This window comes from Simochromis diagramma, unplaced genomic scaffold, assembly GCF_900408965.1.
Source record: "Simochromis diagramma unplaced genomic scaffold, fSimDia1.1 OVJJ01000123.1, whole genome shotgun sequence".
Lineage (NCBI taxonomy): Eukaryota > Metazoa > Chordata > Actinopteri > Cichliformes > Cichlidae > Simochromis > Simochromis diagramma.
Window position 1 is genome coordinate 3,800,630 of NW_024386778.1, and position 15,553 is coordinate 3,816,182.

General features: G+C 39.6%; 1 protein-coding gene across 2 annotated transcripts in view; it reads left to right on the forward strand.

Annotated features, from left to right (window-relative positions):
* The first annotated feature begins 354 nt into the window (after positions 1 to 354).
* robo3 (roundabout, axon guidance receptor, homolog 3 (Drosophila)) overlaps positions 355 to 15,553 on the forward strand; it is a 161,781-nt gene continuing 146,582 nt past the window's right edge. Inside the window, exon 1 of one of the 2 annotated variants that reach the window (XM_040012334.1) lies at positions 355 to 948. In XM_040012334.1, the coding sequence (XP_039868268.1) occupies positions 774 to 948 (175 nt within the window). In that variant the 5' untranslated portion in view covers positions 355 to 773. The remainder of the gene's footprint in view (positions 949 to 15,553) is intronic. The other variant, XM_040012341.1, reaches the window with a different exon arrangement.

The following is a 15,553-nucleotide window of genomic DNA, read 5'->3' on the forward strand; positions in this document are numbered from 1 at the left end:
AGGAGTTTAGTTAGTCCCAGGTTTGTTTGTCCAACACATACCGTATGTGTTCATTTATGCATATGTGATGACCTTTTTTGGACGTATGGTTAAGATGGTGACGATGCGTCTTTTCACCTCCTTTTCTCCACCGCCCTGATTCACAGCCTCCTGGGATGATTATTAATCTAATAATTAAACATTTATTGCCAACAGCACCTGCTCTCTCTCGCTCCTCTGAAACCCTCAGGACCCCACCGCAGAGAGAGAGCGCGAGAGAGGAGGAGAGCTGGAGAGGGAGGGAGGGACACAGGAGGAGCCAGAGGGAGGGGTTGGAGAGAGGAGAGCAATTCGAAAGGGTCATCATCACATTGCTGGATTCTTTTACACCAGCGAGAAGCTGTTGTTTTGTATGGTGGCAGACAGCATGTGAAGTTATTTGATCCCAGAACAAAAGAAACAAGGAGGAAGGAACAATCCGATGCTGGGAGGGATTCACAGCGAGGGGCCCCTGACTCAGTCTGACATCTACAAGCAATTAATCTCCTAATCGTCTGACTTCTTTTCACTCACTTTTATTTTTTATTCAAGATTTCTCTGCTTTTTTTCTTCAAAATGTTTGGAAATGTGATTCAACTTGAGATGAAAAGAGCATCTCTTTAGCTCTTCTTAACCCCGAGTAAGGAGGAAAAGCATATTCAGCAGCAGGCAGAGTCACACTTTTAAAATTAACAGAGTGAGAGAGACAGTGAGAAGTACAGAGAGAGGGAGTGCAGGTCCCTCTGTGCACCACGATGCTGCGCTACCTGATCAAGACCTTGTTGCAGATGAATCTGTTCACAGACACCATCCGAAACCCTTCCAATGGGACCGATGTCTACTTCAACGGCTCCCTGCAATCCTTCAACGGCTCCCTGCCGTCCTTCAACAGCTCGCTGTTCGAGTGGGGAAACTTCACCGGCTTCAACGGTAAGTGTATCTTCCCCTCATTAACCCCCCATCTTCAATCTCCTCAAAACACACATGGCATTCTTGAACAAGACACCTGAGTCTCTGTTGCAACGGGGATCTGAAACTGAAAAGGAAAATGTGACCTCGTGTGAGGTCACTGGAGATAAACAGATGTAATGTCAGGATTCATATCATTCATATACTCCTGGACACTCTTGTGTCCAGGAGTATATGACGATCAGCAAACATAAAGTGTTGTTACTAGACTATAGTAGAAGGTGTTGATCTTTAAGCGTAAACTTTATGATCTAAACTTTCTAATCACATGTCCATCCTTCAGTTACCACCGAACCAATACTGCATCCCCACTTGCCTCATGCTTTCTTCTCGCAGGGAAATTAAAAAGGGGAGTTGGGAGTCAGCAAACTGGCATCACATACTTGTCAGGGTGTTTTTGTGGGCTATGAGTGAAATGTGACAGAGACACAGTACTACCCAATAACACTGCCTGTTTTGCAGAACCGTGAGTGGCAGCCTGCTCACTCTGCTAAATGAAGCTGTCTGCTGTCAGGCACGATGTACCCAAACTGTCAGATCTTTTTAACTTTCGCCATCAAGCTCATCTTTACCCAGTGATGAAGCTCAGAGCTGTGTTGGCTTTGTTTTTTTCCTTTTTGCTTATTAATGTCTGCTTTTTTATGGTTCTGGTAGGAGTTTTGTTGTTAACATGTGACTACACGTTACATACCATATATATATATATATATATATATATATATATATATATATATATATATATATATATATATATAGTGAGATAGAGAGAGAATGAGAGTGTTAGTGCAAGTGTACAGGGGTAGAGTTCTGTAGTTATGTCCAGACATTGGCATGATGTCTGATTCAATGAGTACCATAGCTTTGTCTCCATGTAATCGCATACCAATGAAAGCTGCATTCAGACACACACACACACACACACACACACACACACACCATTGTCAGATGCATAAATCACATTCAGCATATGTTATTTACCTAAAAAGAAATGTGATCTTTCTTTTATCGCTCAGTCCCGAGTTGGTAAAACATCCAGCTGCTTCTCAGCTCGAGTCCACTGACTAACGGTAAAGAGGGAAAGCAAAGGTACACACTCTTTGTGATTGCGTGGGTGTATACTGTCACAGAGGGGAGTGATGCTTCCCTTTGATGAGTGGACATGGGTGTGAAAGGTGCATTTGCTTCTGAGCCACCCATTCCCTCCTCCCTCCTGTCCCCATAGCCAGCTTCAAACAGCCTCAATAATGCCGAGTTTATAGCTTCTTTTTCATTGCCATCACACTTCTATTTCTCTCTCTCTCTTGCCATCTGTAAACTCTAATGGAGTGTAGATTGAGTGTTTGTGGGGTTCACTACTAAAAATCTATAGAGAAAGTAAGCAGGAGAGGCAGCAATGAATCTATTGAGGCTGGAGCAGAGAAACACAGTCTGATAGGCTGATAGACAGACATGCCTGCTGTGCATCTCAGCCTCATATTCTTGGGAATCTTTCTCTGTAGCTCACAGAAATTGAATCCCCACCTTCAGTCTTTAAGTGATATAGATATATTCAGGCAGCCACTTGAGGACGTGTGGGGTTAGATGTAATAGTTTGACTAATCAATGATCAATGAGGGAAGGTATAAAAGCTTTTTTCTTTTGTGAACATGTCACAGAGATGTGGATTGACTATATGAAAGGAAAGAAAACGATAACCTCTGATATCTAAATTACATCCTGCAAAAGTAATCATTGTCCAGATTTGCACTGCAACCCTGCAAAGACACATACATATTTAAAAACCATAATAGAGACATATTTTCCTGGCCCCCATGTGCTGATTCATCACTGGGGAGGGGATGGGTGGTCAAACTGTGGGTATCCAGGCGAGAAGCTCAATAGCAAGTCAGTGGGCGGACAGCTCGTGTGGGTCAACCTGGAGCTCAGAGGGAGGCTCAATGGGAAAATCAATGCAGCCCGATAACCAATTTGGGAAATAATGGACATCACAGCACTATAGTGGACTGCTGGTACATTTATCAGTTCATTCACTCTCTGCCTCTCACTCTGTTTCTTTCTTTATCACACCTCTTCTGTTGACTGTTTCTTTTACTCCTTTAACTGACAGTCACTAATTGAGGTTCATTCATTTGCAATTGATTGTTGGAAGCTTGTTTCTTATTATATTTACAACTTTGCTTCCTTATGTTGTTGTTCAATTTGGTTTCAGAAGAATTTATTCAAAAGATGTTGTTTGAATGTTTTTAGTCATTTAATAAAGAACGAAAAAGTGACATTTATATTTTTGTCATAAATGATGAACTTTAAATAATTCTTCCCTGAATCGAAGGATTAAAACAATTCTTCTCTGCTACTGCACTCTGGCTCCAGCACCAGACTATGGAGATACATTCATAATCCATAGGAGCCTTCTGAACCTCCACTTGGTTCAATAAGTGAGACAGGTGCTCTTTGGGGAACAGATGCTTGAATCAGAGCTGAGATATTCAGCTTGTGAATCAATATGAAGAGTGTTCAGGAGCTGTGATGCACAAGTACCGTGAACGAAATCACTTTAATTTTTCAAAGATGTAAAAGCATAATGTAATCAAGCCTTTAAAAAGAATATTTGAATGAAAAATTAATAAGATTTTCTCTTTTAAGATTGTCACTGAACGGCCACATTTAAAATCACTGTACTTCTGATATATATTTTATGTAGTTATTGAATTTTATAGACATAAAGACCTCTGAATTTGGGCTCTTGTGGGTGGAGATACCAGTTGGTCAAGTTGTATGTGTGTGCTCCTAATGGAACCATTTAACCATTTTATGGAGGTCAGCTTAGTCCCTCTTTGCTTTTTTCACTTCAACTCTGGAATAAACGTGTGTGTGTGTGTGTGTTCAGTGCAGTACAGTTACTTCTAAATATGTATATTTTGCATATTTCAATATGCAAAATCCCCTAAAAAAGTACTCTCCCACACACAACATCCAAAACTACTTTTATTTGTGCAGAAGCAGGGTCGCCTGCAGAATCTTTATCAGGGGAAATCAGCATTTAATACAATCACTTCTGTTCATTTTACACACTATTTCAACACTCTGAAATCAAAAACAGCCTATTGAAGCTCTAGAAATGTGGTGCCCTGGTGCCCACCGGGAGGAACATTAAACTTGCTCCTGCTGTGCTGGATGTTAAGTATGATGGCTGTTTGCTGTTAATGGGGCTGTCAATCTAGTAGAGAGTACATATGTGCAGAGGGCTTTGGAGCTATAACACAAAATGGATATTGAAAAAATGTTTTACCTTCTACATCCTGCATTCCTCATTTAATGGTTAGATAGTATAGATGTATTATTAATAAATGACTAGGGAGCATTTGGGAAGCCAAACATCTTTATTCATAGTATGCACAAAGGTCTGGAAACCACTAGTTGTTTCACCTCAGCTACTGTCACTGTCCCTGCCTCTTTCTCTGTCTCACATCTCATAGACTCGAGACATGGATGGTCCAATACACTGAGATGCATGCTAATTTAAAGGCACTGAAAACGCAGACACAGATGCCATTTCACCTCTTACTTACTGTCAAAGCTGGTTCCAGCTCCAGCACAAAGTCTGCATCATTAGATGTGACCTTTCTCTTTGAGCTTGTGCTGATGCTGGCAGTGCGACCGCAGCTGGGACTTTGTAGCAGGTTAGAAAGAGAATGCCTGATGACCAGTGAGAGCTCAGTAGTGGCTGGCCAGGCACACTATGGTGGAGGGTGGGAGGTGCGGATATTTAGACGCCACATACTGATGGCATCAATCCAAAGCAAGCTCACTATCACAATAAACCTGGCAATGCAATGTCAGATAGACCAACTTTTCTTTTAACTCACTCATTATTAAAAAAAACAATAGGATTCAATACTGTGTCTCTAAAAAGAATGAGGTACTTCAACAGAGCACACAATCCTTTTAAAAAGGATCTGTTTGTATCACACCTTGTCAAAATGAAGACAGCTACAGCGCACAACTGTAGTAAAAGCTATCAGCATGACATGGTCCACAATACTCAAAAAAATCAACACGTAACTTAAAGTGCTTCTCTTGTCATATAGAGATGCTTTAGTTGGGATGGTGAATGCAGGAGTATGACAAACATCTAAACAAAATGGTATTTTAAGTACAATTAAGCCTCAATCAGATTATGATTTCCGCAACTGTGAAGCTGGCATAATGGTTTTTAAAAGCAGAAATTCATGTCTGAAAACATGAAAAGACTAACAGCATCCACAAAGCCAAACTGGCACATGTACACAACTTATAGGAACGGTGATATCAAGGAGTAATTAATGACTACAGAAAGTTAGGTTTCAAGTGGAGCCTATGAAATATATGATATAAGAGGACCAACATACTTTTACAAGACTAGAGTCTCTGGTAGTTTCTTTGTAGAAATCTGCACAACCTCATTAGGCAAAATAAAACAGTGATACCTCCAGGATGGTGCAGATGAAGATGCGTGCAAAATTGAAGGTGGATGATGTTAATTTCAGTAAAAACAACACTGTCATCATCATCGCTTGAACATTCTGCTCTGGCCATCTATCCCTTTATCTTGCTCACTCCCACGAGCTGCTCTGCCTCACTTCAATTTACGTCAGCTCACCTTGATTTATCGGCATGTCTGCTGCATAAACAGTATTACACATTGTGTGAATACATAACTAAAGGGAAATTTAAAAACGCCAGCGATTGCCTTGTGAATATATCTGTGTGTGTTTGTTTAGCTACTCAAGGATCTAAGTCACTGCATATTCATCTCCTGTTCCTCTCCATCCATTCCATGCTCCTTCACCTTATCCCTTCATCCATCCCTCCCATATTCCCCATTAAGAAACCTCCTCAGCTTCCTCCCGCAGAGGAGGCTCAACAACAGCTCGGCAGTCCGGCCAGGTAGCCCATTACTGCCAGATCATCTTCACGTATTTTCAGCTGCTGTTAGCTTGAGCCTGCTCATCGCAGTTTCCATTACCTGCTGCATCACTGATAAGCTTATCATCCACAATTTCACTTTAAAGCCCCAATTTGTCGCTGCAGTAGGGGGGGCGACTGTTTGAAGAATTGTCACGTAACTGCTCGCATGATTGGTCCCATCAAGCTTTTCTTTCCAAACGCAATTTTCACAGATTTGAAAGATTGTAAAAGTTTCTTTGGTTTGGGTATATTTACATCTGCCATTTGAGAATTGAAACACCTTTATATATCAAGGTAAATTTTTCTGTTAGACATTACGACAAGGATAAATGGCTGATTGAACGGACTGATTGCAAATCTTTCTCTCCTTTCACGCTGAGATTTTACACCAGACAGACCCTTTTGTCATGCTTTTCATGCTTATTTCCCCTGTGTCTGAGATCATATGCAGAATTATGTACATAACTGAGCTGGAATGGAAATTAGGGAGCATCTGTGGCAATGATGAACATGGAGGAGAGGGGACTAAGTAGAGACAGAGAGAGAGAGGGCAAAAGATGCTACTTTGCAAATAGAAGAGAGCTCTGCATATGCTAATAGCAACTTGGAAACCTTCCTCCATCACACCAAGGATTTCTCCAGGTGGTGAACGCAAGCAGATACTGATGAAGATGTACAGTTCTGTGAAAAATATTTAAATAAATACAAAATGATGATTTCATCGATTAAGGGAAAAAATTACCCAAACGTACCTGGCCCTAACCTCCTAATGATGTGTTTCATAACCTGTGACTTGGGAAAATGAAGACTGACCACTATTTTAAATATGGTTCATTATGTTTTTAATTTTGTTCATAGTTTGCTTTGGCTTAGATATTAGCTTCAAAACTGAAAAGTTGGACAGACTCAGCATTTGACCCATGGATGGCTCCTGATAAACATCAAAGACCCTCAGAGTTATTGTAGTTCAGTTCATCCAAATGTAGTCGAGACAGTTTAGTACTTTCAGTATTCTGCAGAATCACTGCTGCCCATCAGTGCCATTTGGATCCCTAAAATTCTACAATTATATGCTCCAGTTATACTAAGATCTTAATTTGCTGACAACATCACAGATGCACAATCAATCAAATCCCTCAACACTAGAAGACAAAAAAAGAGGTTTAGCCTTCATGAGGACTCCTTATAAATTATCTACACTTCCATTCTCAATGACTCCCACTTCATTGCTTTAAACAGACTGGCTGTATGATTCATTTGGGAGCTCCCAGACAAGGAGGAGGTCAATCAAAATGAGGGGTTAAGTGTGTTGACGACTCAGGGGTCAGCAAGAGAGGTTGTGGCCCTTAACCCACCGACAAACACCCTCTAACCCTGACAACATAATAACAGAGGGAGCTTCCTGGGGATATTAAGTGTGATGACATAGTTCTTTTGTTTATCACATCTGCCTTACGCCATTGTTATTCCAATCAGTGTGATTAGTTATGACGAGGTGTAAGCAATGTCCTGTCCAAGCTGATCACTGAATTAAGTGAATGTAGTAAAGTGGAACATAAATGTGTCTTAAACTGAAACCATTCATGTACTTTTAATGAAACACACATCATAACGCAAACATTGCTTTCCCGAAGTCAGATCTTGCATCATCATTATGGACTAATGGAACAACCAGTATGCATGGTATTCTTCTCATCAAAGTCATTTTTTCCCTGTGTTTAACAAATGGAGTTACAACAGAAACCCAGCGTGAGTAGAGTGAAGGCGTGAAGTGCATGTTTTTAAATGCAAATTGAATGCTGGTGCAGTAAAATGACTTACGCTGTCTCCTGCACACACAAAGTGAAGTAAATGTCAATATTCTATATTTGCTAACACTATGCAGACAGGTAAAAACACAAAAGCTATTAGCAAAGGCAGAAAACAAATCTCCCTCTCTTCTGCTCTCACAACCATACACATACAATCTAATACATATAGCCGTCTCCAAAATCCATGTCAAATCACAGCCCCATTGCCAATTATTTTCTGAATCCTTTGGAGGGAAGGAAACTTGCAATGACAACCCTGTAGTGTCAACACAATTGGTTATGCATGCTTATGAATACTAAGATATAAAAACAAAGTGAAGAGTGCAGATCATGATGGGTTTGTGTAACATACCATAATAAGTTTTCCTTCTGCTCCTTTCTGTGTTTTCAGTATATGAATTCTAGGTGAATGTGAACAGATGTGATGGATTAAAATGTTAAACAAGGCCATAGAAGGAATTTGTTCTGCCATTGTTTAGTTTTTTTTTATCTTCTGAGAGATTTCTTTTTTCAATCATTTCTATTCATTTTAATGTAACTGTGAGTTAAAGCAGCGGGGGAATATAAAATCATACCTCTGAATTGTAGGATTCCTGCTTCTGTTTGTAAGATTACAACAAATGGTTACACAATGGAATCGACTGCAATCACAGAGCTGCTTTGATTAAAGATTTTGATCTCTCTTTGTTCCTCTTACTTTCTTCTTTTTTGCATCTAACACTTGTAGACTCTTGTCTTAGCTAAATCTCCCTTGGAAATGAGACCTTTGAAATTCGCTGGGATTAGGCTGAGTAAAAACGAAGCCTGAATTAATTAAAACCAGAAGAGCAGCTGCTCATTTAGGAGTTCTTGCACTGTTAAAAAAAAGAATCTTTGAATCTTTAAAGAGAAAACAGGCCGAGATAAATACAAAAATAACAGTCAGTATGCTTGAAAATACCTCATCGATGGTTTGATTTGTTCAGTGTTATTTGATGCATGATCAGAATATCTGCATTGTCACATGCCAATAATGATTCATTATATAGGCCTGAGCTTAAATCATACGAGCTGGTGGTGCAACGATCACTTGGTAATTACTGAGTAAACCCTAATTAATAAGAGCAGTCAGTCTGTGACCTGCTTGGCATCCCTGTACATGCATATATACACAAATGCAGTCACACACACGCAGGACAAACAAAAGGCCTAAACTGAATTGACTTGATCAGAAATGTTCACTTCTCCTCTATGTCCAACTCCAAATGGCTAACACATAAAGACTAAAGTTAACTCTTAATTGCTGTCATATAAATGTAACTAGGTGCTTAATGTTTGTATATCATATATATCAAATTTATATCAAATTTTGGCATTTATTTTCATTTTTGCTTGTGCCTTATGTGAAAATCAGACTTTGGACGGATTAAAATAAAAAAATATGAAGTAAATCCTATTCCGATTACAGTTTATTGGATTTAACTGTGTGAAATAATAAACAGAAAATGACTCATAAACTCATAAAATCCTTTGGCTTCTCCTCCACTAAAGACTATTTGATGTCCTGCTTTGTAAATACAGAAAAAGCTAAAATATAATTAATTTGTATATTTTTGGTTTGGAATCAGATCCTCTTATGCTAATGAACTGTTGTTATTTTTCATTATGTAAGGGGTTAAACATATTTGCACCTGAGCTGCCCAGTATAACCAGTCTCCCATGTGTAGGCCAAGCTGGGAGCAGATGGCAGTCTGATTCATCCACTTTCCTTGTTCTGCTGCCCCGAGTCAGGTGACTCAAAACTGCTGCCATCCAGTCACACTCTTAATGCTGATGTAAACTGATATCCTGAACCTTTTTAATGACGTTACTACTGTCGGGTAAACTTCATAAAGTGAAAGGTTGATCTAAGAAACATCGCTCAGTTCAAATCAGTTTTTCTAATGATTTCTATCCTGATGGGAGTGGTCTCTTCTGGGATGCTAGTGGCTATCAATACAACTGAATAGTTTGGTCTGAGGGTAAAAATGATGTGAATGCTGGATAACAAGCCCAAATTTTTGACATCCAAATTAGACAGTGCCCTTTCAAACAGTGTGGGCCCACAGTAATAATAATAATAATGGATTGGATTTATATAGCGCTTTTCAAGGCACCCAAAGCGCTTTACAATACCACTATTCATTCACTCTCACATTCACACACTGGTGGAGGCAGCTACAGTTGTAGCCACAGCTGCCCTGGGGCAGACTGACAGAAGCGAGGCTGCCATATCGCGCCATCGGCCCCTCTGGCCAACACCAGTAGGCAAGTAGGGTAAAGTGTCTTGCCCAGGGACACAACGACCAGGACAGAGAGCCCAGGGATCGAACCGGCGACCTTCCGGTTACAGATGCGATTCCCAACCCCCTGAGCCACGGTCACCAGTAGTGGTGAATTGTGAGACTGTGGGGGCAAACCCACACTTATCCTCAAGTGGATGTGCCCACATAAAACCAACAGCAGTTTTGCCTGTTGGGGCCCCTATATGGGCTTTCTTGGAGAAACTTCTCTTCGGGCCATAGAAAAACCTATATTACTATATATAGTAATTTTGCCCCTAAGAAGGAATTCAGTGAGTTTCAGTTTTCAGTGCCCACATGTGGCCCATGTAACATGTATAATACAGTGGAGCCAGACAGCAAACTGTGGGTCTCAGTACTGGTGTGAAATGTGGGGCATGTCTGGGTCACCATGGGCGTCCTTCTGGGTCCCACCAGAGCAATTAGTGTAATGCTCTGTATTGCCCCCCGGCACGTACACACAGTTTTTCTAAAATGTTGTTCAAGCAGAATGCAGAATACTAGGACACGTTAGTCATATATTAAACATTTCTGAGATGTTACCAGCCCAGCCTTTTCAAATCCAACCTGCCAATGGATCCAATCTGGTATTCAAAGCCAAAGCGTACTGACCCAATTCTGAAGTGCCAAATGGAAACAATATATATGGGAAAAACTAGTAAAAAGTGACAGTCAGAAGATGTAATGAGAAAAATGTCAAAGACAATTTTGGATGATGGATGGGTGGAAGAAATATCTCAGAAAGCGAGATTATGTTAAAGGTGAAAAGCCAGACACTTCCAGAAGAAAAGATAAAAGAGCTACGGAAGATGACAAAGCTATTGGAATTTCTTGACCAGTGACACTGGGTTGTGTTTGAAACACAAGGTCAGTAAATGCACACATGCTATGAAAACAAATGTACATGTAAGACTGGAAGGGAAGCAGCTGCTCTCCACAGTTACATTGTGGATTGATATCATGAGGCCAATTCTCTCAAGGAGCAGAAGCCATGATGACTCCAGTTTTAAACAGTGAGACTACACTTCTCTGAGGTAAGAGTGAAACACCATCTGTACAGTAACCATAGCATAACATACATCCCATTATGATCACGTAAATACTTCTTAAAGTTAATACTTTTTAAAGGTTACAATCCTTTAAATCTTAGATAAACAATGAGATCATTATTATTATCATAAGTATAAAAACAATTCCTCAGTGATTGGAGAATATCATCAAAAGGCCAAATCTGAATACATTTGCAATGATAATATTATTCAGCTTTATTTTTGGAGCACTTTTTGAAACAAAGTTCTACATGCAAGTTAACTTTTTTTTTTTTTGCAAATGTCATATTTTAATTGCTATGAGATGTGGCTGAAAGGTCCAAACCACAGAGACCTGGGCAACCCTGGTAAGACGAACCACAGAGGAAACCTATGTGAGGACAGTATGTAACCTGACGATTTGAGACGCTGTATGTCCTCTATAAAATTATTATAAAACTAAAAGAAAAAAAAATCCATCACACAGTACCACCACAGAGACATCTAGGTGGGTCCCAAATTCAAATATTTTGGCATATCTATGACAACCAGCCACAGAAAAAAAGTCTCTCTGGTGTCCATCAGTTACAGATTACATAAGAAACAGAAGACACCGGAACAACATAAATCTACGAGTTCTCTACAAGTTCTGCTAAAGGTGCTCACACAAATATTTGATCTCCACTTTTCCTTGGTGCCTAAAATATTTGCTCATAACTGAATATGTCTATAATGTATATGGTTAAACAGACCAAACTATAAGGACTGTGTTTAAATTGTGTTACACACTGACAAAGCTAAAGAATTATTGCAGAGGACATGGAGTGAGGTGAACAGCAGCATGGCATATTGTGAGGGAAAGGACAGAGAAACAGTGACTCACAGTACAGTTCAAAGTGAATTGTAAAGCGTGAGTGTGCTGAGAGCCACAGGACAACAATGGAAACTGATATTTTCAGGAACTGTAATAAATGTATTAAGATGGGAGCTCTTCTTGCCGTTCACCAGCCTGATTACCATAAAGCTATTTATTAGGCTGATTTCCCGGGCTGAGAGCAACCACGACCAGGGAAAGGCGCGGAGGGGGTCGAGACCACGGGGAAAGGCTGACAGAAGGTTAAGGGCAAGTCGCCATGGAAACACACTGGGAGGATAGCAGGGAGTTATTGGAAATATTAGACATCCAGTTGCAGGTGGAGAGATGCAGAGCATGAGGTGAAGGGTCAGAGATAAGTATCAGGTCTTGTGTGCACACCATGGGGAGTTTCCGTAATGGCAGCCAGTTCAAGGTGGCATGAAAGTTAAATAAGCTGCGACTCTTACAGGTGGCTAAGCAGTTCAGTGTTCGTGCAAAAAAATCATATGCAATTAGCCTCATTATAGAAGCTTACCGTGCACACAACTCTAATCTATGTACACCCCCTCACATGCATGAACACTTCCTGCAGGTCTTCATTAGTGCTAATCAGGCGCTTGCTGCTGGCCACAGCGGGGTACACTGACACCACTTCCACTGCTGTCTCTTACTGTTCACATAATGTTCCATACAATAATATATTGTACAAATTGATGTTCAGCAAAAATTTAGAGCACTGGCTTCGGATTTGTAAAGTTGCTGGAAGTGAAGTGTGTACATGTATACATTTTTCTATAAAAGTATCTGATAATGAAGGTAAAATTTCACAGCAATCAGTATATAATTTTAAATCACAAAATCTGACCATGTGTGACTCGTGTCAAATTGCACTTATGTTTGTTATTATTTCTTAAATTCCCACAAAATTATTTCAGTTAAAGTTTAAATATTTATTTGTTCATTTATTAAGGATATAACTATAGATAAGTTTTTTTTTATTTTATTTTTTACTATAAATAACAGCCCATTAGACACCATCATTGGAGCAATTTTACACACAAGCTTTCAAGATTTATTTTATTTTACCCCAGATTTGGGAAAATCTTTAGTTAGCCAATGCACAGGCTTGCACGCTTGCATGGGTGTCATTGTCCACTAAATGTGTATATGCATAGGAACTGGCTGCTTCAGAGTTGGCTTATGAGTAGTGCTAGTATCAGTACTCAAGAAAAGTAATGTAATATCCCCATCCTAAAGAGGACATTTTGTACCATCATTCTTCATTTTTTCAGTATGAACACAAAGCTGAGAGCGCAAAGCAAAGATGATAGCGAGCCCAGCGAGACAGACATTACTGCTGTTGTTACTTTTTGAAGATCAGGTTCTGACTGGCACGATCTCAGCCTGAAAACCACTCAGGGTGTTTGGCCAGCTTAGCGTTAGCATTCTGTCTGTGGCTTGAAAAGAAGAGACGTTCTGTTAGCAATATAGTTTTGTTTCTGTCCTGGATGCAGTTTACACCCTTGTCTTTTTGAACAAAAAAAATAAAAATTATGTCCATGTCTCATCTGCCAGTTTCTCCCACTTGCACACAAATCAGCTGATTGAAGTGCAGGAGCAAACAGAAATGTTTGTTTGATGGTTTTTAAGGAAGAGGGACTAAGGAGGAAAAGGCAAAGTGCATGTTTAGTTGTAGTTTAAAGCAGTTTTTATCCTGCGGGTGTGTAATAAATTGCACTTTTGTTTATACACAACCTTTGAGTGGCCATATTCAGATGATGCATTGCTGGCAATTTGTTTACTTAATGTATTCTGCAAAGTGCATTGTTTTAAGTTGATGGAGTGGTTGTATTTCGTTAGGGTAATGCATTATTTTGATCCTGTAAAACAGAAATGACCGATTGTGTCTGCATTGTTTTTCTCTTTAAGCAATTAAAACTCGGCGCTGGAAGCAAGATGTCTTTTTTTAGAAATCATCAAACTCCTAGATGTTTGGGTGCTCTGGAGGTAAATTATACATGTTTCTGCACCTTCAGACTTAAGATATGAAGGACTGCACATATGATTAATACGTTGAGACAATGTAACTGGATAAAATGTCATCATCTGCCTCCTCACCTCAAGCTTATATCCTGAACTGAGGTCAGGGCTCTAACAAACCAAAACTTGCATAAAGATGCTTATTTATTCTGGATAGTGTCACCATCACTCACTGTCAACAGATTACACACGTAGACAGCAAACTGGTTAAACAACGAGAGCTGGTTTATAATTAACATACTAGCTAACATTGAGCACAAAACATTACGCGAGCTAGTGTTACTTTTCTGTTAGAGCCGCTTCAAAGAAAGCGTCACTAACACCGGCTAACAGTAGCCATCATCAGCAAAACCATCAGCGACAGTAAAGTTAAGGACATCTCCAACACCTCATCTCAGCATCACTGTCGTTGGACAGATGTCAGCTTCACTGACTCACTGACTTGGACTACTTTCACCAGGTTTTACAGCCTCCATTAAAGTAAATAAACATGGACATTAGCTGAGGTAAACAGCAGACTAAGAGCCTGCACTCACTACAGGTGAGCCCAGAGCTGTTTGTATTAAAGTCGCCCCTGTATCTAGGATTACGCACTTGAACTGGGAGAGGTAAGAAAATAAACACAATAAACTTACATCTACTGGTAAGATTTTACACTGTAACTATAAACTGTGGTTAGCTAAAAAATAAAAAAATTTTTAAGTCATTAATATGCTGATTTTTGGCACAGATCCTGTGTAGAGGGATAGTTAGCTAACCAGAAATTGTCCTAATTATTGTCTTATAACGTTACTTATAACTGATTGATAGGGGCTGACATAATTATTCAACAATCAAAGCATTAAAACATTTTTTAGTGATCAGGTTTTGCCTGTGTGTGTGTGTGTGTGTGTGTGTGTGTGTGTGTGTGTGGCTGTCATAGTAAAAACACAATGCACGTTAATCCAAAATACTGGAAATATTAGTGTCAGTATTAGCCAGATTGCTTATTGTATAGCAGTTTAGGGTTTTTGAATTGAACTGAATATCAAGTTGCTCAAAAAGTGCATGAAAATTTAAGAGTTTATAGTAGAGCAGGGTGATATAACCAAAAATATTTAACACGATATACATTTGAAAATTTGCGATAACGATATAACTGACGATATAATTGACACTAGACATTATTAGTGCAAAAAAACCCATCAATGTATTTTCACTTAAACAAGCAGCTGTTTTTTATGTGCATTAAAGTTATATAAAGTTATATAAAATGTAATGTAAACCAAAAGGCATTTCCAGTGGAAACTGGCCGACATATCCTCAGCATAACCATGTATAATATCCACAAAACTTAAAAAGAGGTTATACACACACAATACGGTAACATTATGTTGAAGCACAGTACGTATCACTCCGCGAGGCTCCTGCCTACGAAAGCCGTAATGCGCCGACAATCCATCAAGCAGTGTGGGTTCGTAGCTTAGCAAAGTCGTACTGAAACATTTGACAGATTTTCGAGCGCCGTGCACATAAAATCGTTTCGAGGTCAGTAAACACAACCAGAATTCATACATAAGGCAC